The sequence below is a fragment of the Hesperophylax consimilis genome, chromosome 22 (genome assembly GCF_061612785.1).
Source record: "Hesperophylax consimilis isolate HC1 chromosome 22, BYU_Hcon_1.0, whole genome shotgun sequence".
Taxonomy (NCBI): domain Eukaryota; kingdom Metazoa; phylum Arthropoda; class Insecta; order Trichoptera; family Limnephilidae; genus Hesperophylax; species Hesperophylax consimilis.
The window spans coordinates 9,233,000-9,257,996 of record NC_142857.1 but is presented as its reverse complement, the minus strand read 5'-3'; the positions used below and the strand labels follow the sequence as shown (position 1 = coordinate 9,257,996).

Sequence of the window (24,997 nt, the reverse complement as noted above, 5' to 3'; positions counted from 1 at the left end):
TTATTAGGCGGTAAAATGATGTTAAACAAAATGATCGTATACATAATGTTCGTAATTAATTGATCGTAATCAAATGATCGTAACTCTCAAATGATGGTAAGCAAAATGATCGTAAGAAAAATAATCGTAAGCAAAATGATCGTAAGCAAAATGATCGTAAGCAAAAATGAAAGTAGGCAAATAATTGATAAAACGATTTGGTATATTTTATGTGTAATAATTTATTTTACCAGATAATGTGCAATACACAGTAAATGCAAACTGAACAATTTATTTTAATACTTGTCGTTATCATATTAAATGCTGGTTTACAGAGTTTATTTTACGTTTATCTAAATAACAGTTAACAATAAATATTTCTTGGTAATATATTTAAATTTAATAATCCAAGTACATAAAAATACGTACGTATAAACACTCAATAAACAGCCTTTTAATTTGTTCAATAAAAGAAGGAGTGAAGTTGTTCTCTTCAGTAAGTAATTCTATGGGCTATTCCATGCAAATAGTTATTAATCTCATCGTGAGGCATTTTAATAAAACGCCTTCTTGTTTATGCACCTGTCTTCTCCTGAACTTAACAGTTTGATTCAAGTGATGACGATCATTTTCTTATTCAGTGCCTTTTTAAAGTAAAATTATAATCATATGGCTATTACGACATTATAAGATCGAATAATTAATATAATTTTTTTAATTAAAATTTATGAACAAATGCGCTCACGATCAAATGATAATAATGATCTTTTGAATACGATATTTTTTACATACGATCTTTTAATATACGACCTTTTGAATACGATCTTTTTACAAACGATCTTTGGCTTACGATCTTTTTACATACGATCTTTTGAATACGATATTTTTACATACGATCTTTTGAATACGATCTTTTAACATACGATCTTTGGAATACGATATTTTTACAAACGATCTTTTGCGATCTTTTTACATACGATCTTTTGAATACGATCTTTTGAATACGATATTTTTACATACGATCTTTTGAATACGATATTTTTACATACGATCTTTTGAATACGATCTTTTAACATACGATCTTTGAAATACGATATTTTTAATACATCTTTTTACGTACATCTTTTTACATACAATCTTTTGCATACGATCTTTTTACATTTGATTTTTTTACATTCGATCATTTTAGATAAGTTCATTTGATTACGATCAAAACTTCGGTTACCTTTTTGGGTCTAAAACACCCAAGGACTAGAAGAACAAAATTTTGTAGCGCATCTATTTTAAACGTTAAATTTTCCAAATTTAATGTGCATGCTTTAAGAATAGCGCCATAAAATGCCGGATTTACAGGCCAAAATAACCGCAAGAGAATCCCCAATCATTGTCATTCGTCATTGCACAAGCACAGAGATTAGTTTAGTATTCTGGTACACACTAGAATAGAGCATACGGCGAAGTGACATCAACATCAAAACAATAGAGAATGAATTTATCGTTGATGCGTGGAATATTTTTTATATGTATTTACTGTGGTGAGAACTTCATTTAAAAGACTCACTAAGTAAAATATTACATACTGAAATTCTGTTTTGATTCGACCGTTTCGCACGAAAGTTCTCTTGGTAAATTTATTTTTACGTTCCCTTTCTGTTTCGAGATTAATTTCAATCAAGTTAATTTGTTCAGTTAAGGTTTTTTTAAAGTTAGAAATCTTCTTGCTTTTTTTTTTTTTTTTTTTTTTTTTTTTTTTTTTTTTTTTTTTTTTTTTTTTTTTTTTTTGTTATTTGTTTTTGGGGTATTCTTCTTGCTTATTCACATTTTTAAATATTATGGTAGTTACCGACGTGCTTGAAGAATGTTAAAAAAGTGTTATTCAGATGGTCGAAATAAAATAAAAAGATATTATTTCTGATTATTTCAGTTTATAATAATGATTATTACTAGCAGTTAAAAACCCGCTCCGCGGTTTTTTGCTGCTAGGCCCTGCGGGCGGCACTTGGTTGGGCTGCGCCCAGTTTAGGTGATACTAACAACAGTTACATTTAATAGATAGATATTAGGTCATTCACAGAGAGAGGGTGAGTATATATTGTTAAAACACGGAACAGGAAGGAGTTAATGAATAATAACATGCTCAATTTAGGCATAATAAGAATGACAGTTGTTTGAATAAATGAAATTTTACGTATTTGTGATGGATTATTTCAAATGAAACACTATTATTGACTACATGTCTACAACTGATATTAACGGTCATGGTACCTAATATAATTTGCTCATAGGAGACTTGCAGTGCTTAAATATGTGTTACAACCGTCAATGTCTATAAGTTGAATCAATATCGTATAGTTTGTCACAACAATTAAAGATAGTTATAACAAAGTTGACTGAAATAATAGATTATTACATATTGATTAATTGTACCCGTGTTTATGGATAAAAGGAGGGTAATTGTGCGATGTGATTAGCAGTCGGTTTAATTAAAAGGTGTGAATTTTACTCCAACTGGTGGTAATTCTTTACCTAAAACTGTTACTGTATCTAATAAAGTTTAAAGTTAGATTATATATACACCTTCATCAGGAGAGTAAAAATCTATATATAAAGGTAGATTATTACAATATAGCGCCCCTGAGGTGATATCTCACAAAAGCGGCGCTATGCTAATTGTCCATTTTATAAATAAATATAATGTTTACATTTTATTATGTACGTATGCATTGATATACAATGAAATAGATAAAATAATGTTAGCCGATTAAACTTTATTTTATTAAAAAACAAATAACTTTTTTAACTTCACTTTATTATATACAACCAATACATGTTTCAAGAACGAAGTATACACCGAAGTCAATAATTAAATATAGATTACAATTGGAAAAAATAAGTGGAAGGAGGGGGGAGGGGTAAGAGTAGGCTGGGTTTATAAGAATTAGGAATTACAATATGAAAGACCAGTTAAGTGGGAAAATATTTAAAAGAGAGTTTAGAAAAAAAATTCTTGTTAATTACATCTACTTTTATAAACATGTTCTCTTATTTCTAAAATTTCGAAATTATTTATTTGTGACGCTTTATATCCTGTGTGAAGTATTTTAAGAGTTGAAAAAAAAATTGCATATAACCATAAAACAATATATTCATAAGACAAACAACATTTAATAACAATTATTCTAATAAATTAATAGTTGAAATACTAAATAAAATAATTAAACATATTATCTTCAAATGGTATTTTTACCCTAACTTTGAAGTCAGAACTAAAAAACATCTCAGGGTTCTAAATGGAAATAGTGAATCTGAGTTTGCAAATCATCTTTTGAATCACACTTTCGATAAAAATTCAGGTCTTAAAATACTTCACTCAGGATTAGCATCGCAAATAAATAATTTTGAAATTTTAGAAATTAGAAAACATGTCAATATAAAATCAGATATAATTAATAAGCAAAAAAAAATTATAAATAATAATGAAAAATGCCATTGCAAAGTTGAAATAAACTTCCAGAAGAAATCTTATTATTAAACGCTTGATGTTCAAGTAATTTTGCATATTTAAATATACGCGCCAGTCATTTGATTCGTTCTTACACCGCCAGAGGTGCGCTCTGTCGGCCACCTATTGCCGCGGTGCGTATCGGGTATCGGCCATATTGAATTAACGCGTGCTTTTTTCGTCAAACGTCAAACGTCAAACGTAATCACGTAATTGTGGATAATTTTCACTGTAATGTAATTAATCCAATGGATTATGAACTTTCTAAGACATATTTTCTTCGATATTATCCAAAAATTGTATGAGCAGAAACGATATTTTTGAAGAAATATCGTATTACATGTGGCGATTCTATTTCAGTATGAAATCGTGTCTTAATTTTTAATGTCTTATTTAAACACAATTTGAATTTGACCAATCACAGGGCCTAAATCGTCCAGACGCAAGCGTATTAATCAGATTATTTAACCAATTGTAAGTCACTGTAAGGTTTATAACCTTTATGTACAAAATTTTAAATAAATTTCAATGTACCTTATATAAAAGCCTCATGGGTGTATAAAAAGAGTAAATAAACAAATGCAAAAACAACAAAAAAACAGTTGTTTTCTTATAACAAACCCAAACTACATTGTAATTTACTAACGTGATGGCATTTAAGATTTTCCTAACATTCGTATTAACGATTTTCCTCAATCGTTTATCATCTTGTAACGAAGGAACAATTTTTTCTTCCTATTTTTTCTTTAAAGAATTAGACAAGTACCAATATATATTTTTTCCATCAACTTCCTATTGCCTCATCTTCTAACGCACCACGTTGCGTTTGAATCATGAAATGTAATTGTAAAAAACGTGTTTTTCGAAATTGAAATACGATGATGGTCAAAATATGTAAATTTGTTTTTTCTTCCTGCTACACTCACATTATAATCATGCAAGTTTTTGTATTGCTTGATAAAATGAGCTACGTAGGTAGTATCATATTATTTTATTGTTTATAATAATAAGATATTTTGTTTTAAAAAGAAATCTTATAAAAATACATTAGTAACAAGTGTACTACAATTATATTATGCCAAGAAAGAGCTCTCATTCAAAGAAACATACAACTTTAGTTAGTAAATACGTAGTATGATTATTAAAAAAAACAATCCTGACGAAACCGCATTATTACGTTGTTTTAGTTTCTATTTTATTTAATGTTACTGTCACATGTTTTATTTATTTATTAAGACATACACAGTACAATAAATATTTTTCGTTATTACATAGTTGCAGTACCTATTACGTACGTCCATAAAATATCATTACGTAATTTCGCCTACGATTGTTATAAAAGGAAGGAAGTGTGTGGATAGATAATAATAAATTAATTGAAAACAAGAATTATAATAAGCTCACGAATTGTAATTGAATGTTAATACATAGAAGTTTTGAAAAATGATGTGAAAATATTTTTGAAATATGTCATGCTAAGAAATTTAATAAGTTAGTTTTGTGTGTTAGAAAGAAAAGTGTATTAATTTTTCGTAATGGGTGTATGTTGTGATTGCGCGAGTAATTACTGAGTTGTTTGCTGCATTGGTATTGTTGGCTTCAGTATGAAAAAGTGTAGTGTGCCTGGTACGCCTCGTTGGAACATTTAAACCAATGACGGATAGCAATTCGGGACTATCGATTTTATTATTTAGCAGATTATGTAGAACCAACAGGTCTGTTTTACTAATATTGTTTCGTATTTAGTTTATCAGATTAATTTCATGCTTTAAAAACTTTATGTATAATTTTCAAAGCACACTAGGTAATAATTACAACCGCAAATTTTACTTTACCACTAAATAATTAAGTGTTTCACATGTTTGTAAAATCCCATATTGACGTAAAATATTATATTCAAGCTTTTCGAAATATTTTGGTGGTTCGATCCGAGTAATTCAGACAGTAGGGAAGGTGAGATAACTAAGTTTTTAGATGTATTTAATAAATACGATTTTTTTGGATTGATCGATGACTGAATCTTGCTCCCCGGGCCTGGCTCTCGAGTGCTGAGAACTTTTAAAATGTCTTTTAAAACTTAAAAAAAATAATTGTTTACCGAGGATTGAACCTTCTTCCCAAGGGACTGGATTTAACATCGCTAAAACAATCGCTGTTACAGTCTGAATACATTTTTTAATAAAATGCCATCCAATTTCAGAACAATGCGCGTGTGTGTGCATGAGTACCACCAAAAGTTGATAGAATGCATTGTCAACAACAGCCAGTCGATATGCCGAGTTTCAGCTCGATCGAATGTCGGTAAGTGGATTAATTTCCACTTCATTCATTCATTTATTCATTCATAAAAGAAAACAAAACTGAAAATCAAATAAATGTGTTTAAAACTATGCTTAATCTGAACACTTTCGTATGTTATATTTATGTATGACTGTGTTCAAAATTTTATAAAGTTTGGACATCAAAATTTATTATCTGTTTTCTTGTCTATAAGTTGGAGGTCGGCGGGGATGACTGGAATTTAAATGATAAATTAGATGAGTTTGTTTGTCATCCTGTTCTTAAATGTTATTTACGACCACCTGAACTTTTCGAGGCGAAAACCTGTTTTATAGCATCCATTGACGTGGGATGAGTTATTCTATTTGCAAAATACTGAGTAAATTTCATTGCTCCCAGTCAGAGGTGCCTCTAGGGATATAGGCGTGGTAGGTCATTTGAAAAAAAACTGACTAATCTTTATTTGATATTGTGAAAAATGCCCATATATTATAATCTATTCCAATTTGTAGATAGGTACGTCGTGAGTCCGCGACTCAAAATACCTATTATGTTAGTTTAGTAAATTGGAAATTGGAAATTTACTATATTCACATAATATTGGAAGATTGTGTTTTAATGTAGTTGTGCACAACATTAAAGTAATCAAAATAAGATTATGAAACGCCTACATCAATGATTTGAAATGATCTTTTACGTTTATTGTTTTGTTTCATTCTTCAGCCTTATTCTACATGATAACAATAAAAAGAATTATTCCAAACCTTTCCCAAACTGTCCAATTGAAAAACAACCATTGTCCCACACACGACAAGCGTCCCTTCGCTTAAGCTTTCTTCGGTACCTAATTTTTACTTAGGCGAAAGACATAGTGCCATCATAGAAACAGAAGGTGCAGGACATTCTTTAAATTAACCCAGCGAATCGTGTGGACTTGTGAATGAAAGCTTCTATAATAGACAATAGATATCACTGCTAGTCACTCGTCGCCGCCGCTCGCAGCCCTGCTGTTTCGCGGTAAATTTCAAATTAATTAAGAATAATACCAGTATTTGATCCACATAATTTACTATTATTGTTGTGTTTTAATTTTGTGGGGTAAGACACCAATTGATCTAAGGGAAGAACAGCCCCTGCTCCTAGTTCTTTTTGCTGAAACATTCGATATTGAGATTAGTTTTTAGCTATTTTAATTTAAATACTTGCGCACTATTATTTATATAATGCCCACAATATGTAGGTATACCTTAGAATATAAAATAAATAAAGATTCAAGCGCAGATCCGTAAAAATACACGGCATAAATCGAATTTAGAAAAAGTCAATTAAAATAATTTTCTGTTAAAAATATTTTTCTGCCATATAATAAAGGTACCTACGTTAATGGTTATCTGCATCCTTCACACAATTTGTAAAATCACATTTAAATTCATAGCAAATTTGTGTTCATTGAACTAGATTTTACCGCGACGCATGAACAACCGATATTAATAATCTATCTTTGATAATAAACCTGATCGTGAACAACCACTTCTGAAAATGATTTCCATCACAACACATGCTTTTCACACTACAGTGAGTTAGAGCGATGATGGGCAAATAAATAAATCACCAATCGCACCTTTTCTGGCTTTTGATTTGATCCACTTTGAATTTGGTCGACTTAATAGGCGTTATTGTCTTGTCAAATAATTTCAAATCATCTAGCCTAATAAAAAGAAACACTAAACAAAAGAAAATATTAAAAATGTCGTACGTATTTTTCCTCCGAATGATGCGTCTGCAAGACTTAAACGTGTTAAGAAAACTGCAAAGCACTGCCCTTCGAGAAACCATGTTCCCTTCAGGGTTAGACGACAGACTGAACTTTGTGTTTACACAATAATAAGGTTGACTTGTTTTATCCAGACGACTGCGCAAACAAGAGGAAGAGTATAATGGAAAATTATTATTTTCCAAACCGATGCGGGGGTTGACTTCGCTTTACACAATCATTATTTTCACGCTTAAGATTTCATACAGATAGTTTCCAATAGATAAGAAATAATATTTAGGGACAAGACCTTGAACATAACCATAGATCACAATCGTGAAAGCATCTGTAACGGTCATTTGCGAGCTGTGTCACGTGCTTGGTCAATATCCAATCGATGTTTTATTAAACTTCCGTCGTTTTGACCTTTATCGTAATGATTTTTATAGGTACCTATTCTTTGGCGAAATTACCTGCCTGATCACTGTATCTTGATAAATGCGATTTTCACATAATATATGAGGCGAAACCGCCAAAACACAGCAGCTCAGATGCCAAAGCAATAGCTTACACAAACCTGTCTCTTGTCATTAAATAACAAAAGTATGTTACAAGATGAAGTAAACACATACAGATATTCTTTATTCAATGAGTTGACAGTAGGCATGTAAAGTTCTAATGAATTATTTCCTCAAAAATGTCAAATCATCTAACAGTAATGCACTTTACCAACTTTTCATGAGATTAATTATTACATGCAATTACGTATATGCAACGGCCAACGACCACTACGACGAAAATTCTAACACAAAAAACAAATGATATCTACTTGCGTCTGTCTTCTTTTTTCAAATCTTCTTTATTCCAATGTAAAACTTTTAGGAACGCAACAAAAAAGAAGGGAAAAGGAAATTTGAGTAGGAACTGGGATTTGAAATAAGCATAAAACACCTTGGTATAAAAGTGGAAGTCGCCACTTCAAAGCACTACCTGATTAAATTATTGATTTACCTATTTCCCATCTTGTCAGATTGTTTATTCATTGACTATGTAAATTTCTAAGTCTTTTCGCATTATCCACATTGCCGAGCAGACGACAACTGACACAAGAGCAATTAACTGGGTAAACACTATACACAACGTCCGTCTACATGTACATATTTATTTTGCAAGAAAGTCAACATACACCGAATGGTCGAAATTCTAGCCGATATTTGACTCAGCAGTCTCGACACTTCGTAAAACATTGTGTGTTGAAAATTTTGATCGCTACGTCTTTTATAGCACGTACTATGATGGAATTCTGAAATATCCATGTATCTGTGATATATTTTGTATTCCATGTGCTCTTACAATACGTGGTGTAATCAGGAAACAAGTGGTACAAGCGGGACTCGATCAGGGTGATTCGATTTTTCACATTTAGTGTCGATTTTATAATACAACTTTTTTCGAATTGAGCTTTCGTTTTCGAGGAAATCGAGTCTTAGTAAATCGTCAATCATAATGAAATTTTCATGTAAAATTTGACAAATATCGGTCGCTATCAACTGGTTATTGTATTTTAAAATGCTTCGAAACGTAGACCCGGCTTTAAAAGTTTTTCTAACTTTTAACAATTTTTTTTTATGAAAACTTTTAGATCGAAAAAAAAGTTTATGTGTTGAAAATTCCCAGTTTCAGTGTCAGTTCAGTTTCCCTCTTCTGCCTCTAATTTCCGGACACACTGTATTAGGCCAGTCAGTAGATCTACCTATAAATATATATATATATATATATATATATATATATATATTTTTTTTGTTTTTTTTGTTTTAGGCATTTCAAAGAGGAGATGAAATCTTCCACCTAGAAATCATAGGTCACGCAATAGGCCACTTGCATCCATTTTATAATTACTTCAAACAAATCTTGTGGTTAGACGTTCCTACTAAGATTACGAAAATGTTATTAAAAAAATTAGGAATTTATAGTTTTTTAATAATTAGGTATATAAATAAATCCGTTTTCTAACCTTGTGACGTTACTTACATTTCCACACTGATTTATTTTATAAATATAACTTCGCTGTATTTACATGATACGCATGACATCGTGAGTGGTTTTTTTATGATGACCTTATTTACTTCACTTGTGCAAGCGTTGTTGAGGGTGGGTTCTTTACATAACGTACATTTTCGGGTTCTGTGAAAGTCCTATTTAAGTTCTGTTATTCTATAATTATAGGCTAGTAGCTTGACAGAACTGAAATAAAAACAAATAGAAAAAATCTTTCGCAGAAATTGAAAATGAACGTTGAAAAATTCATCAAATTTCAACATTCATTTTCGGGTTCTGTGAAAGTCCTATTCAAGTTCTGTTATTATATCATTGCAGACTAGTTGCTTGACAAAACTGAAATACAAACAGAACATGAAAAAATCTTTCACAGAACTTGAAAATGAGCGTTGAAATTTGATGAATTGTTCAAATTCTCCGAAACAACCCGTCCTAATTGTTTTTATTACAGCGCAAACAAAATTAATATCATTATTTATTATGTAATACCTGTCTACGAGTATAAAAAAAATTTATTTATGAATTTAAACTAGGTTAAATATTATTATTTTTCACTTTTTTGCGACTAATTATTGCTTATAATTATAGGTTAAATGGGTTTACGGTTTATTTCTTTGTCATCGCTTTTGATGACTTTATTTGACTTTTTAAAGGTGTGTTGAATTATCATTGTGTGCGGAATGAGATCTCGACCAGTTGTAACATTTATGTGGGAAGGAAGAAAGACATTGGTCAGCTGGGTGGTTTTCTCCACATTTAAAACATCTGGGCGGGGACCATGCAGCTTTGGTATGATCAAAACGGCAGAAATTGAAACATTGTGTGGTGGGATCAGTGTATATTTCAACTGGTAACGTGTTGAAGAATAAATTTATATGAAAGGGAGGAGATTGTCTTTCAAAGGTGATGACGACAGATTGGAAGGGTTTCCTTGAAATGTTGCAACCAGAGGAGTCTTTGTCACAGGGGTCAGGAGGAGGGGATCTGGGGGCTTCGCAGGGGGTCCAAGGGGGAATTATTGATTAAAATTATTCAACAAAATCCTCCTCCATTATTCACAAACATACTAACGATTACAACAACAAGAGTATAGAATTTGACAGAATAAAGAAAATATTATAAATATCTGGAAATCAGAGGCCAAAAGTCTCTCAAAAAACTCCTGGAAGATCAGGGGTAGAAGATTCCTCCAGGCACACAGCACTACACTTTTTTATGGCCAGAAAACGAAACAAATGGTTTTTGGATTATTTTTAAGCAAAAAAACAACTAATGCCAGCCAAATGTTATTGTTGGAATCGCACTAGAATGTTAGTAAATATGAAAAAAACGACTCCTGTCAAAAATTTAAATAAAAGGAATATACTTATAGTGATTTGTTTTTGGGGTATTATGCCGTGTTGCGCTACCTCCTTATTTAGCCAACTTTTCGGACAGAATTGCAGTGTCCATCATCAGGGCAGATGTGTAATCATGGTAGATGTAATAAAAGGAATACACATTTCAAATAAAGAATTACTAATTAATAAAATAAATTTCTTGCCTTAATAGCTTGACTTTTTTTTACATTAACCACAACACAAAGCCTATGTCTTGGGGGTGCTGGGTGGTGGGTCTATTTTAAGGAAAGGAGGGAGAGGAAGTTCTGGTAAGAAAAAAAGGTATGAGAGGTGGGTAAGAATCTAGGGATCAGTGTGTCCAGGAGGAGGGAGAGACCAGTTGGAGAGGTAAAAGGGTCTCCCCAAACCAGCCTCTCCCGATCTGGCACGCCACGCAGGAGGTGGGTAGACGCATCCTGAACACAACTCACCCGATGAACCCGGCACTCCTGCCAAGTCACCAAACGTAGCCAACCACTTGGGGTGACCCAAAGATATTAGAATAACGAGATGTGCTATGAGCAGTTCGTACTGAGTGGAATTGTTTTGCCGAGTGTCGCCGGTTTTGTTCACCAATACTACTGCACACCTTCGCTTGCGCTAAGGTATCCGCACTAATACATAGAACAGATTTCTGTGCGTACACGTCCCGATACCGTTCAAAGTACCCTAATTAGGTAGTACTCCGGCTACGGTCCGGCGGCCAACATAGCATATCTCGTTCTTCTAATATCTTTGGGGTGACCTATGGCAGAGGTGTTGGTTATCCAATAAATGGTCCCGGGGCAGTACCCAAACCCGAGTTGATTTATACTTATCAGTTCCAATTTTGAAAATTAAAAGTTCATTCAACATGAATAATTTTCTATTTAATTAATTTATTTATTAAAAAAAATTACAAAATTGTTACGTTTAATGCATTTTTAAATGTACTGGTTAAGAAAAATTCTTAAATAAATAAAGATAGTGGGTATATCAACTACAATAGTAATAACAGAGTTTACCTTTTAAAGGCAGCTTCATTGATGCTACCTACATCCGAATTGAATCTGGTCAATAGCAAAATTTCTCTCACCACCGGCATGACCATTGGCAAGTTAGTCCTGCAGGCCGAGAGATAGAACAGTCTATGCTGTCGGTGATGGAGATAACCATCGGGAACATAGAAATGAATGCTCTCCATGACGACCGAGTTTTCTACTAGTTCTGACCCGTAGATGGTTCATTCCGAGCATACACAAAGGAAAAAGGAAAGTTGGTAGGATAGAGCCACGAGTAGTAGTCATACGGGATATGGTCCTCATGTAAATAAATTTTACGCATTACATAGGAATGCGCATCACTTCATCCATGAAAAAAATAAAAAATTACGAATGACAACATGAGGGTGTAACTTTAAATGTATTTACATTTTCTTAATCTGTTAACATTTTGAATATAATGGTATTTTCCACAATCAATACCGCGTTTCTGCGAGCATTTCCTTATTGGTTTTTATCCTAACTTCAATTTTAATGTCTTCTTCATATTTGTTCACATAGGCTCCTTTAAAACCATACCTCAGAATAAATAGGATAGGGAAAAGCTTTGCAAAAGTTAGACTGATCGCTCCTTTGAGCAGACCAAGTACTTTACCAATCATGGTGCCGGTGATGTTGTTGAACCAAAACACCATCACGAACAGGAGGATTCTATTAAATAAACCAAGAGTCAAATAGAATTTTTCTCCTGTTACAAGAGGTTCTTCGTCTTTTCCTTGATATTCTGAATATCCAAGTCCTTTTTTGAAATTAATATTTCTCAATTGACTTTCTCTGATTTTGATTTCTTTCTTTTGTTTGATCTCCAGTGCTCCTTTTGGATTGTACTCGAACCCTTCAACTCCGAGGAGTCTGTAGTTGAAATAACTCATGGTTGCTACTGTCATGGTGGGGTCGAAGAACCAAAGGCCTTGAAGGTAAACAGATGACATGTGGTAGAAGTATTCGGGAGGATTTTGAATTAATGGTTTGAAGATTCCTGTGATGATGGCTTCGGTTACAAGGAGTGTTTCATCTAAAGATGGCCTGATTGTATTGTACCTGAATTATCGTAAAAGAGGAACATTATTACAACATGAACTGTTGAAACGTTGAAACTAACTTATCATTAATATTTATCATATATATACTAGGGTGGGATTTGGCCTCTTTCACAAATTTTCTCCATATCTCAGTTTTCAGTTCAGAACATACAAACAACAAGAACAGTGAAAACAATAATTTACAAAATTTTGGAATCAAGAGATAGATTCAGCCTTTTTGATTTTATTTGTATTGAATGTAGTGTGAATACAGTAGGAAATGTCTACATCTCGTAGGGTGTTGAATGTTTTGCAAATACGTCCCATTTATGAAATTTTGCGCACAGTTATGCTCGTGGTATACTGAATAAATCATTAGAATTGCTTGCATTGATAAGTCGCGATTTATGTAATTTCAGAATTTCCGGGACTAACTACAATATTATGTATTCCTCATTGCCAAGAATACTTATGGAGGGAAATAAACCAGTCCAGAATCAGTGGGTATCTTTTATTCATTGCAGTTTTGTTGTGTATAATGTATGCCCACTGTATATTAATTTTTACTATTCGTACGTAAAAGCACCTAAAAAGAGGGTTAATAAATAAAATAAATATGATGAATCAATAATACAGTTCACAATGTTATATAAAAATAACTCACCGGTGATTTTTTTCGTTTAAACAGAGCAATGGGATTAAATTGATGATTACTAAGGAGACGTAGCAGATGTTTAATAGTTTATTTTTTTTTATATTTTCAACACACAAGTTTAGTTAGATAGTTTAGATCAAGGCTGCCCAACCCCAGGCCCGCGTGAACCATTTTCAAAAAAACCGCCAATCCGCCAATTTGAAAAAGTGTCGCGGGCCCGCGGTAAAACAAACAATGCAGCTTGCGCGCGCTCACCAGTGTTGCCAACGAAGGCGATTTATCGCTATTTAGGCTACTCAGAACGAGAATCAGCGACGAAAAAATCTAACCTGTTGAACTTACTTATAAACAAAAATACACCGGTTTTTAATATAATATTTTTTGCGTCCGAAATGGAATCTTGTAGCCACCCCCCCCCCCATGGAATTCGAAATTTTTTTGTTGGGAATCACACATATGATGTTTTTGGGTGCGCGTATTTTTTCTCAGCGAAGTTTGGTAACAACCCCCCCCCCCCATGGATTTAATATTTTGCGGGGAGCACTCATTTTGAATTTATTTTTGGGGAATTATGTTATGTTTTATAGAAATTCTCTCACAACCCCCCCCCCCCCCCCATGGAAATAGGAACAGTCAGGTATTCAGTGGCCCGCCAGTGATTCAAAATCGTCAATTTCGCCCAACTGTTAAAAAGGTTGGGCAGTTTAATACTAAACTTATTCTCCAGTTAAGGGTTCATCATAAAATATTGTTTGACTTATTACGATATATTTTTATACAAATACCGCAAAAGATTCCCTTCCGCCCCAACCGGCTGGAGCCACGAGTCTATTGCGTCAACTAAGATATCTTGTAAGGCGGGAATGAGGAGGGTAACGAGATGGGGATAGGAGGGTGGGGAAACACCTGGCTATTCAGATCTGATCACTAAACACGACTTAATTCAGTTTAAACAACGTTTCATTTCTGAATGGCGATCTTACACCGGGCAATTCTTAGAGTACCCTCTACTCTGAAACGTGCCGCAAAGATACTATAATGCTATATTGAATGAATAAATCTTGAAATAGCACTGTTAAAAAAAAACATTTTATTGCGCACGCCGTTATTTGAATCCGCAAACACCAGGTTGCTAGTCGGATGCCTTACCCCTCGACCACGAAGTCCTACATTTATAGTAAAATAAATAATAAAAATAATCTCGTCGAATTTAATGTTTCAAAGACCCAATCCTGTCTGATTACGTCTAAAAGGGATCCAAATGATAATCTAGTCTCCTTTAACGGAAGCAATCTTCCGAACAGGCCTTCCATTGATATGCTTGGTATAACTATAAGTGACCAGCTCAGGTACTGGGGCTCCATCGAAGCCAGAGTAAAGTTGGCCTCTCAGAAGCTGGGCGTACCGTACAGGGCCCGCAGATACTTTAATAGTACACAACTGCTGACCCTGTACAAATCGCAAGTTCGCCCTACTGTCGAATTTGGCAGCCATCTCTGGTCCGGAGCCCCTAAATACCTGAAAAAAACCCTTGACTCTGTGCAAAAACGGGCGGTCCGTTTGATAGATTCCCCAATCTTAACAAACGGACTGCAATCTTTAGAGCACAGGCGTCAGGTAGGTATTTATTTTATTTATCATTACTCTACAGTACTTCACATTTCAACTCAGCAAGGTTGGCCTCACTGGGTTGTTCACCCGTGCTGAGGCCCCCATTTTAAAATATACGAATTTATACATTTAAACAAAAACAAAAAACAACATTAAAATAAAGATAAATTTACACCAAAAATAAAGATTAGAAATCAAAATCCAATTTTCACACCAATATAAAAACATTAGAAGGGAATGGAAATCGGCACTTACAATGATCTATGTGCTTGTGCGTGCCGTTTGCCTTATACATTTTTTTGTGTTGCGTGTATATGTTTTATTCTCTTATGTTATAGAATTTTGGAAATATTGTCTGTTTTGTTCTTTAAACCATTTTTTTTATTTTGTGTTTGAATTTATTTTTATTTTCCTCAATTTTTGTTTCAAGTGGAAGACTGTTGAATGCTTTTATAGCGTGGTATTTATGGTGTCTTTGTCCAAAGGTAGAGTTTACCTTCGGAGTTTTTATGTTTTTTTATACGCTTTTCTGACCGGTCTATTAGTGATATTTTGTGTTTGTTGGGGATTGTTTTTTTGGTCTAAAATGTAGTTTAGTAGAGTTTTAAGATATAATTGGCGTATATCAAGTATGTCACAGCTTTTAAATATTTGGTCTGTGTCGGTTAGTTTATGTTTTTTGAGTATTACCTTTAATATCGTTTTCTGTGCGATTTCTATTTGAGCGATAGCTGCGTTTGTTGCTCCTCCCCAAGCAATTATTCCATATTCTATTATTGATTGGCATAGTGCATAATATATTGTTTTCAATTGTTTTATTTTATATATGTTTCTTATATTTAGGAAAATGTTATTATTATTTAAAAAAATAATTATATTTAGGTATGCTGTCCTTGTTCTATCGGTATTACAATGGAAGATGCTCTGAGGAACTAGCGTCATTGATCCCTTCGGCACCGGTGCGTAGTCGGGATACACGCCAAACGCGGGCCCAACATTTGTACACGGTTGATATTTGTTACATGAGAACGGGTCGCTTCTACGATTTGTTCTTAAGTTCAACAGCTCGGCTGTGGAACGCACTCCGGCCTCTGTGTTTCCTCCCTCCTACAACATGGGACTCTTCAAGACCCATGTTCAATCCTTCCTCTCCACAAAAAGACCCTCACACAGCATCCCCAAAGATGACATAGGCCCTGAGGGAAATTATTTTCTTCAGGGCCTCCTGTGTGGAGTTAATATTAAAAAAAAAAAGTTGAACGATGAATTATCATATTAAAATGTGAACTGAACCCCACACGGACTTTCACCAGCTATAAGTAACGAAAGTCTTTGACGAACGAGAGTAGGTACATTCTTTACAATCTTCAGAATTGAATGTGTATCTTCGACTCTAAAGGATAGTGTCGTGGGTAAAATAAATAAGCATTGACTACAGCATACGACTGTACGCTCCTGCATAAAATGAAGAGATTAAAATATATATTACCTGTCTTCAATTCCTAGCATATATCCAATCGTCCTCCAGAAGTGTGCAAAGGCCTCTAAATCCTCCCGATTATTATTCTCCATGCCGAGCAGGTGTGTCCTGGCCAGACTGACCCCTCCGAAGGCTGTCAGGGTTAGGACAAGGTCTCGTTGGGAGATGTGGCCATCTTTCTTTAGCTTCGAGACGTTAGACCATTTGATGTGGCGTTCTCTAACTGTGCTCAGGGACTTCCAGGAACTAAAAAATACATTAAAAAAGGTATTTAATGCGTATTCTGAATATCAAGAGAAGAAAATAGATCAGCCCATTTAAGGAAGTGCATTAGGGTATACCCAATGCCATGTACGTGGTGTCCAGAAACTCGTAGAAGTGGAAAACCGGTGAATCTAAAACACATTTTTAGTCGATTTCATGGTAAAATTTTCCTTCAATTTAACTAATTTTGGTTTGTTATTTTTAATGATAAACTAACATTTATAAGACAATGTTTTTTTATGCATCACACAAAGTATAACAAATTATTGTAAGCAATAATTAGTCGCCTGAAATACCCATAAAAATTGAAAATATCTCCCGAATAAAAATCATTACTTTTACGATTAACCAACAACTGTAGATTTTTTTTAAATTTTTTTTTTATTTATTTTTTTTTATTTTTTATTTAGTACAGGTGATGATACAATGACACATGTAGATAAAAAATACTTTGACTGCCCAACTAGGAGGAATTCCCGTTTTAGGACAGTCAAAATTGAGTTAGTATTCATGCACGCATACATATTTTGTAAGAACAAAAACAAAAAAGGAAAAAAAAGAAAAGTAATATAATATATACACAACTAAAAAAATATATACATATATAACTAAAAAATAATGATACATTAAAAGAAAAATATTATTATAAAAGATTAAAAGCAAAAAGTTATAAAGTTAACTGATGTTAACTTGTTGTTTGGTTTGTTTAGTTTTGTTTATTTTCTTGTTTTCTTAATGTGTTTGATATTTTGTTTGTTTTATTTTTGGAAAAGTGTGAGTTCACACTCTTTTCTCCCTAATTGGTGAAGATATAATATGTCTTTCAACCAAGCATTTCCTTCAAAAATAAAGTTGGTCGTTTGCAGGTGAAAAAATGTAATAAGCAATAATTGTTAAATGAAATACTAGCATACATTGTATTATTTGGCGGGTTCGGAATAAGCTGACGTAGCTTAGTGGTTTAGAGCACCTCACCGGCAATCAGAAGGGTGCGAGTTCAATTCCCGTTGGCGGCATTAATTTTAATCGGGAGATATTTTCAATTTGTGTGGGTATTTCAGGCGAATAAGTATTGCTTATAATAATTTCTTAATTTTGATTTGAACTTTTGTTTAGTAAATCGAGTCTGAGGATGGAAATGTTGTCAAATTTGAAAAAATCGGCTCCAGAAGCATTTTTTTATACCTTTGTTTGTTTTAAAAATGGAACGAAAGTTTTTTGTGATGTAATCCACCAGTTTCCTGCTTGAACTTCAAGTTTTTGGACACCGTGTATACAACATTATTATGGTTCCACATTGTGGCTCTCAAAGTATCTAAGCCTTTTTACCATCAAGGTTTTTTAGCATCTTCATGTTTTCACTCCACTTTCCACTCTCTATAGGAGTTTGACGCCTAAGGACTTTGCCTGTCCTGTATCCTGTTATATTAATACTTACCTTAGATCTTTATTGAGTAGTTGCTTGGTTCGGTTCGGATTCGAACCTTTTGGAATTCATTAATTTCGGGAGCTTTCTCCCATTCCTTGTCCTTTTTGGCCCATAAATACATAGTTTATCGTTGCAGGCATTCAGCGCCCCAGATCGTGGTGCGTTCGATCTTGTTCGGGGTCAAGAGACACAATAAAGAAAGGTTGTTAACTCACTCCGACCCCGGCACCAGATCTTCATTGTACCAAGATTGGAAGTGCAGGATGGTGGAGAGATAGCGCCTGTAGGCAGCGTACGGCGTGGACGATCTGTGATTCTTCATGAGGACCTTGAGAGCGGAGGGTACTGAGTACATCGAGATAAGCCCACATAAGGTTGAGGTAACGTGGCTCAAAAAGTTCCGCTTCATGTAGCTCTGGCCCCTGTAAATAACGTGAAATAATTTATTTAAAAGACTAACTAACTAACCATCACGCCGTTTCCGCAGGGGTAGGCAGAGAACACGTACCGCCAAACGATTTGGTCTTGACACATACTCCTTGCCTCATTCACATTCATACATCTTCTCATACATACTCTTCTATTATTCTGACTCTTGACATTACCCGACTCAAGTATCTGATTAACATGATCGTCCCATGTCTTCCTCGAGCGTCCCCCACTTTTACTATCATTCACATTTTCTTCATATATTTTCCATACACTCCTTTCTTCACTCATGTTTTGTTTATGAATTCCACCCCGTCTTATAATGGCTTTTTTTATTTTTTTTATTTCCTTTTTTCGTAAAATATATTTGTATGCAGTTTTTTACATACTTTTCGACTACCACACTAGATACATGTCCGTATTATGGTAGTCGAATTGTCTTAGTGATTGGCAGAAAGCAAAGTACTCGTATATCATTTTGAGTAAATCTTTATTTAGTATATGTCTTAGACATCTAAAGATGTATGTTAGTTTCCTCACTATGTCTTTGAATACGTTTATCTGTTTGGGCCATTTTAGCCATGTTGGGGTCTACTGTAATGCCTAGGTATTTTATTTCGGTTTGGCTTTCTATTACTAAACACAAGTTATTACAGTTATGTTACTGTCTATTATTCCTAGAGTGGATAATAATTGGTATTTCTTTAGATGTTTCTTGTTTTTATATGCTAAATGGTATATAATAAGTTGTATTCGAATTTAGTCTCACTAAATTCATACCAAAACATTTTTTTCAATTTGTTCAAATCTGCGTTATCCGTGTTGTTGAATTCCCTCCAAGTTTTAGTTTTAATTAGCAGTACTGTGTCAGTTTCGCCATATTTAGAGACATAAAATATACCTATCGTTTACGCATATGATAAATAGTAAAGGGCCTAAAAATGTACCTTGATGTATTGAGAAATCACTATATTCAGAGTCACTAACTTGGTCAATTAATTTAACTTCTTGGGGTCTTTTATTGAGATAACCAATTATGCATGCAAAAACTTTTCCATTTATTCCAATGGATTTTTTTATTTATTAGTTTTTTATGTGATATACCTACTGTCGAACGCCTTTTTTAAGTCTATAAATATTCCTAGACATTTTGCGTTAGAATCCAGTGCGGTATATAGGTACGTAAATCGACATTTACAAAATGCCGGCAACAATTTTATTTAAGATATTACAGCATTTTTGTTTCTTTTTGTACATTATATATGTTTTTACGATCTGTGATTTAAGATACTTGCTTGTTTTTCTTATTTTTATTTATAATCTCATTTATTGTTGGCCAGATTTGGTTATTATTATCTTTCTCTTTATAATTTTAGTATAATAGTTTTTTCGTCTTTCTGATTAAAGTTGTTAGTATATTTTTATATTTCTTATAATATATTGCTGTGTTATTATTAACTGTCGATTTTTGTGTTGTTTTATAAAGATTTTTTATGTTATGGCTTTTATTAGTCCTTAATTAGGTCTCAATTTTTTGTTCAAACTCCAAAGTTTTTTTAGCAATTGTCCTATGAAGGTTTTGTGGAGACAGCCTCGACGTATGTTATGTTGATTCGTTAATTAGGATTTACATTCAAGGATGCAAATTACTTTGTGACGAAAATAATTTTTCAAAACTGGTGATTGTAGTGAATCATTTGATAAGTGTTTTTACCTCTTGTACTTGTCCTTGTCATACCAGGGAGGCAACGCGTGCTCTAGCTCAGAGACGTTGCAAGAATCACATGGCACTTCGTGTGCCTCTCCGAAAACTACCAACTTGATGTGGTCCTCGACCGAGAGAACTAAAAAATAAAGATATATTTTTTTACAATAAATAATATAATTATATATATATAAATAAAATTGCAAATGTTCGTTTGTTCAAAATCTTAAATATCCAAAGTTTTTCACCGATTGCTTTGATATTTTGACACAAGGCGCGAGGTTGCATTTGAATACGCGGGTGTTTTTATATTACCTATGTTTTATAGATATCATATGAGAAAGGTATGAAAACGAGTTTTTTTTAAACATAACCATTTTTTGAACAAAAATGTTTTTAAATTTATTTTATGAACAGCGCCATCTGTTGGACGTAAAAGCAATTCGCGCTATTTTTTTCTCTATCTATACAGACAGTCTGAGCCACGGTAATGCGTGGCGGGTTACAGTTAGTAAATAATAAAATTATCATTTAATATGTATTGAAAACTTAAAACTTGCGTGCTAGGGAACATTGATTCATTTTGTGAAAGGAATATTAATATTACGAATAAATAATTTCAGTAAATCGGTGCAGTGCACTGACAAACTGATATTATCTGAAAATCTTAATACAAAAAAAAAGAATTGTGTAAAAAAAAATCGGTTTGGACTAAATAACATCAATACGTTGAATCGAATCGAATCGAATCTTTCAACTCCATCTCCAACTAAATATTTAAAGGTTATTATTTTTGTAAAAGGAAAAAATCAGAAAATGGATCATAGTATTATTTTAAATAAGTAAATAGTATTTATTAAAAGGAAATAATCAGTAAAAGAATCATAGTATTCTTTTAAATAAGTAAATAGTATTTATTAAAAGGAAACAATCACTAAATGGATCAAAGTTCTGTTCTTTTAAAATAAGGAAATAGTATCCACGAAAAGGAAACAATCAGTAAATGGATCGTAGTATTCTTTTAAATAAGTAAAGATTATCTATTAAAAGGAAATAATCAGTAAATGGATCATAGTATTATTTTAAAATAAGGAAATAGTGTCCATGAAAAGGAAACAATCAGTAAAAGGATCATAGTATTCTTTTAAATAAGTAAATAGTATATATTAAAAGGAAACAATCAATGGAAGTATCATTATAATTATTAATGACCAAAAATAACTCGCTTACAAAAAAATTCAGTCAATACTTAAATGATATGAATTAAACACGTGTTTAATTAACGTGTGCCACTCTTTACACTATATGTAAAGAGTGGCACTAAAACAATTGGTATCCACCTACTTCTTATGCCACATTATAAAAATCAACATTACTGAAACGATACGTTTTCTAACATCAGGTAAACTTTTAAAAATTATGATACTAAACATATTTATAAAATTATCGGACTCAAGGCACATCAACAATAATTAGTGAGATTCACAATCATGACAAGTATATTGTAATTCTTCTTTCGTGCATTCTTCATGAGATCAAAGTTTACATATCATACACTGGACCCAAATTTCATAAGGCCTACTAGAGTTATATTGTTCACCACATAATAAACAATTAACATTTTTTATCAGAGCTCAATGTGTTATTTTAACAGTTCTAATAACATTCACATTTTTATCATTAGCCACCTGCAATTTTGTAAGAATATTTTATTTTTGCATAAAGTATGAACATTATTAATGCATAATTTATTTTTCTACGTACGTACTTTTTCTATAAAATTGATTGCATTTCCTTTACACAGACCTTAGCGCCTTAATGAGTTTCCGTTTTAAATGTATTATAATTATTTAATTTCTCTATGTTTTACCTAGTCGAAATGAACAAATTTAATTAGCGAAAAATAAATAACATTCGAAAAATATCTATGTACCATATGTAAAATAGATTCCATGATAACTCAACACAGTGACAATTCAACACACTTTTAAAAAGTGATATAAAGTCATTACAAACGATGAAAAAAAATTTTTTTCAACCTAACCTAACCTAACCTACTTAACCCAGTTAATAAAGATTTTGTTTCATCACTTTCCATGACTTTATATAACTTTTTAAAGATGTGATGAATTATCATTGTGATGATTTATCCGGTCACCGTAAAATATACGTCAATACCTTTGCATTATTAATATGTTAAGAAAAATAAAAATATAATATAAAATGAGTGTTATGTCTTTGGTTTTGGAGGTCCGACTTTACATAAACATCACCGAAAACCAGTTCCTTAATATCAAACTGTGTAATAATCATTTCTTTGTATACGGTGTCCGTAAACTCGTAGTTCAAACGGGAAACCGGTGAATCTATGTTAATAGAGAAACCAAAAATTTCTTTTTTTTGTCAACTAATAGGTTAGAAATCTTGGAGCCAGGGGCTCAATTCCCCAATGGTGGTCAAAAGTTATTCGTTACACACCATCTACGAATGACAAAATTTCCGTTGTCTCGACGAACTTTGTCGAATGGTTCATTTATTATTATTCTTGTTTGTTCAAGGGTTGAAGAGATGATTATTTTTTCAGCCCTGTGAATATTGTCTTTGTTACTTATGTTTTGACACCTCAATGGTGTGATTTCGAAATGTCAAAAACAAAACGTTACACGGTCATTTTTGAACTTACCTTAGTTTCGACATCTAGAGCTAAAGAAAGGGATGGATGTGTTATGAACAGATACACCATGACTACCAGCCGACATACTTGCCAAATTCTTTGAATCATAACGAAGTCTTCGTCTGTCAAATTAGCCAAAGAATCGAGCTTCTGGTAGAACGTTCTTGTTGGTCTTAAAGCAGCTTCTCCAGATTGCTCTATATCATCTATTACAGCCAATATTGCTGGCAAATCAGCCATTATTAATTTGGAACCTTAAAACAACTTTGTAAAAATATACGACGCTTGTCCATCGATATTTGGTTGGACATAATGTACTAGATTTTGACAGTGAAGTCGTTGAAGACAAGTTGGTTTCAACTGGTTCGACCCACTCGTTGTTCGAGTGGAATGACTTTTGACCAATGTTTAGTAAGTACCTTCGGCAAGACTCGAGAATAAGAAAGTCGATCAATATATGTACTTTCGATGCGAGCGACCTGGATTTGAGAATTATCTACCATTTGACGCATTTTAAAAGACATAAACATCTGATATTAACACATGGCGACCTTTTGTTTTTTTAAATTTGACCATAAAATTCCATCTTCGTACTCGATTTACTCTAAACGAAATTTGAACGAAAGCTCAAATATCGCAAAATCCACTCGAAATGTGATGTAAGTTTCCAGACACGATGTATAATGGTTTGAGTTTTTAAGTTAATAGTTTGAGATTTAATGCGTAAATCAAGGTCATAATATGTATAATGTAAGTTTCATTTGTAAAGATAATTATAATTTCGTTGTATATTACAATTTACGACTCATTCTCCTCGAGTTCAGTAAAAGAAGAAGACTAAAAAATACAAATAAAAACTAAATGTTTAAGAAACTGAAAAAAATAATGTTGGCGTCATTGAAAACTTATTGATTCAACCTTTGACCAGACGAAGGAAGATATTTTCAGATGCCGACAGACGTGCTACCGTTAAAAAAGAAATTATATCTAATGATGTCGAATCACATAAACTGCTTGTGAATTATAATTTTCTTCTGACTAAAAATAATGAAAATCACTAAATTGTTTTTATAAATTAACTCGAGTTAGTAAATCACTTAATCAGTTAGTTAATCAGTCACTAAATCAGTTTGCAAATCAGTTAATGTAAACGTTACAATTTTGTTCATTATGCTCAGCATTCCGAATTTCTACCGAATTACAACATTGAACACATTAAGTTTCAAAGTTCCCTTAAATATATATGTAATATTTGAAGAAAATATCTTTACATTTGTAGAGCTGAAACGGTAATTATATGAAATTCCCTCGACAGCAAAAAATCGCAAAAGAACGCTCAGTAAATTTTTTAAAACACATTTTGTTATTGTAGAGAGATTTTTTCTGTATTAAAAAACGAGTCGTGTTTGATTAGATATTTTCATAATTTTCTACGTACTATAATAGTATAAAACCATTGAGCGAATAAACAAATAATCCGAACATTAAATAAAAACAAACACTGTAAAACAGTTTTCACTCACTTGTTGAACTCCTGTCAGACATTTCACGCAGCAACTATATCCAACGAAAGTCACTGTTTAAATAAGCCTCAGTAGTTTCGAAAATCAACAGGCAACTGGATACATATTATGAAATATTATTATTTTAACCCTTTCACACCCGCATTATTGTTTCCACACATATAAAATATGTAATACGTCAGGAAATTATTTGAAAATTTTTGGCATTTAATTT

At 32.8% G+C, this 24,997-nt stretch overlaps 3 protein-coding genes across 3 annotated transcripts in view; 1 reads left to right on the top strand and 2 right to left on the bottom strand.

Annotated features, from left to right (window-relative positions):
* Positions 1–8,588, bottom strand: part of LOC149412810 (uncharacterized) — a 39,094-nt gene extending 30,506 nt beyond the window's left edge. The window contains exon 1 of the mRNA XM_089645433.1: positions 8,526–8,588. The gene's annotated coding sequence lies outside the window, so the exon portion shown is untranslated. The remainder of the gene's footprint in view (positions 1–8,525) is intronic.
* The window catches only part of LOC149412806 (very long chain fatty acid elongase AAEL008004-like), a 99,980-nt gene that overhangs the window by 3,305 nt on the left and 71,678 nt on the right, over positions 1–24,997 (top strand). The gene's annotated exons all lie outside the window — the stretch shown is intronic.
* LOC149412809 (uncharacterized) lies at positions 11,790–24,872 on the bottom strand. The gene is made up of 5 exons (XM_089645435.1): positions 24,784–24,872; positions 20,596–20,725; positions 18,668–18,874; positions 16,769–17,005; positions 11,790–13,032 (listed from the first exon to the last, which is right to left on the bottom strand). Exons 1-5 carry the CDS (start codon positions 24,803–24,805, stop codon positions 12,408–12,410), a joined length of 1,221 nt encoding a protein of 406 aa, XP_089501561.1. The 5' UTR covers positions 24,806–24,872; the 3' UTR covers positions 11,790–12,407.

What these genes read in the sequence shown, in the direction of transcription:
- LOC149412809 (XM_089645435.1), bottom strand. Translation starts at nt 24,805, where the DNA reads ATGTCTGACAGGAGTTCAACAA. An exon ending in GACAAGGACAAGTACAAGAG is followed by an intron (nt 18,875 to 20,595) that starts GTAAAAACACTT and finishes CGTTATTTACAG; the next exon opens with GGGCCAGAGCTACATGAAGC. An exon ending in GATCTGGTGCCGGGGTCGGA is followed by an intron (nt 17,006 to 18,667) that starts GTGAGTTAACAA and finishes TGTATTTTTTAG; the next exon opens with TTCCTGGAAGTCCCTGAGCA.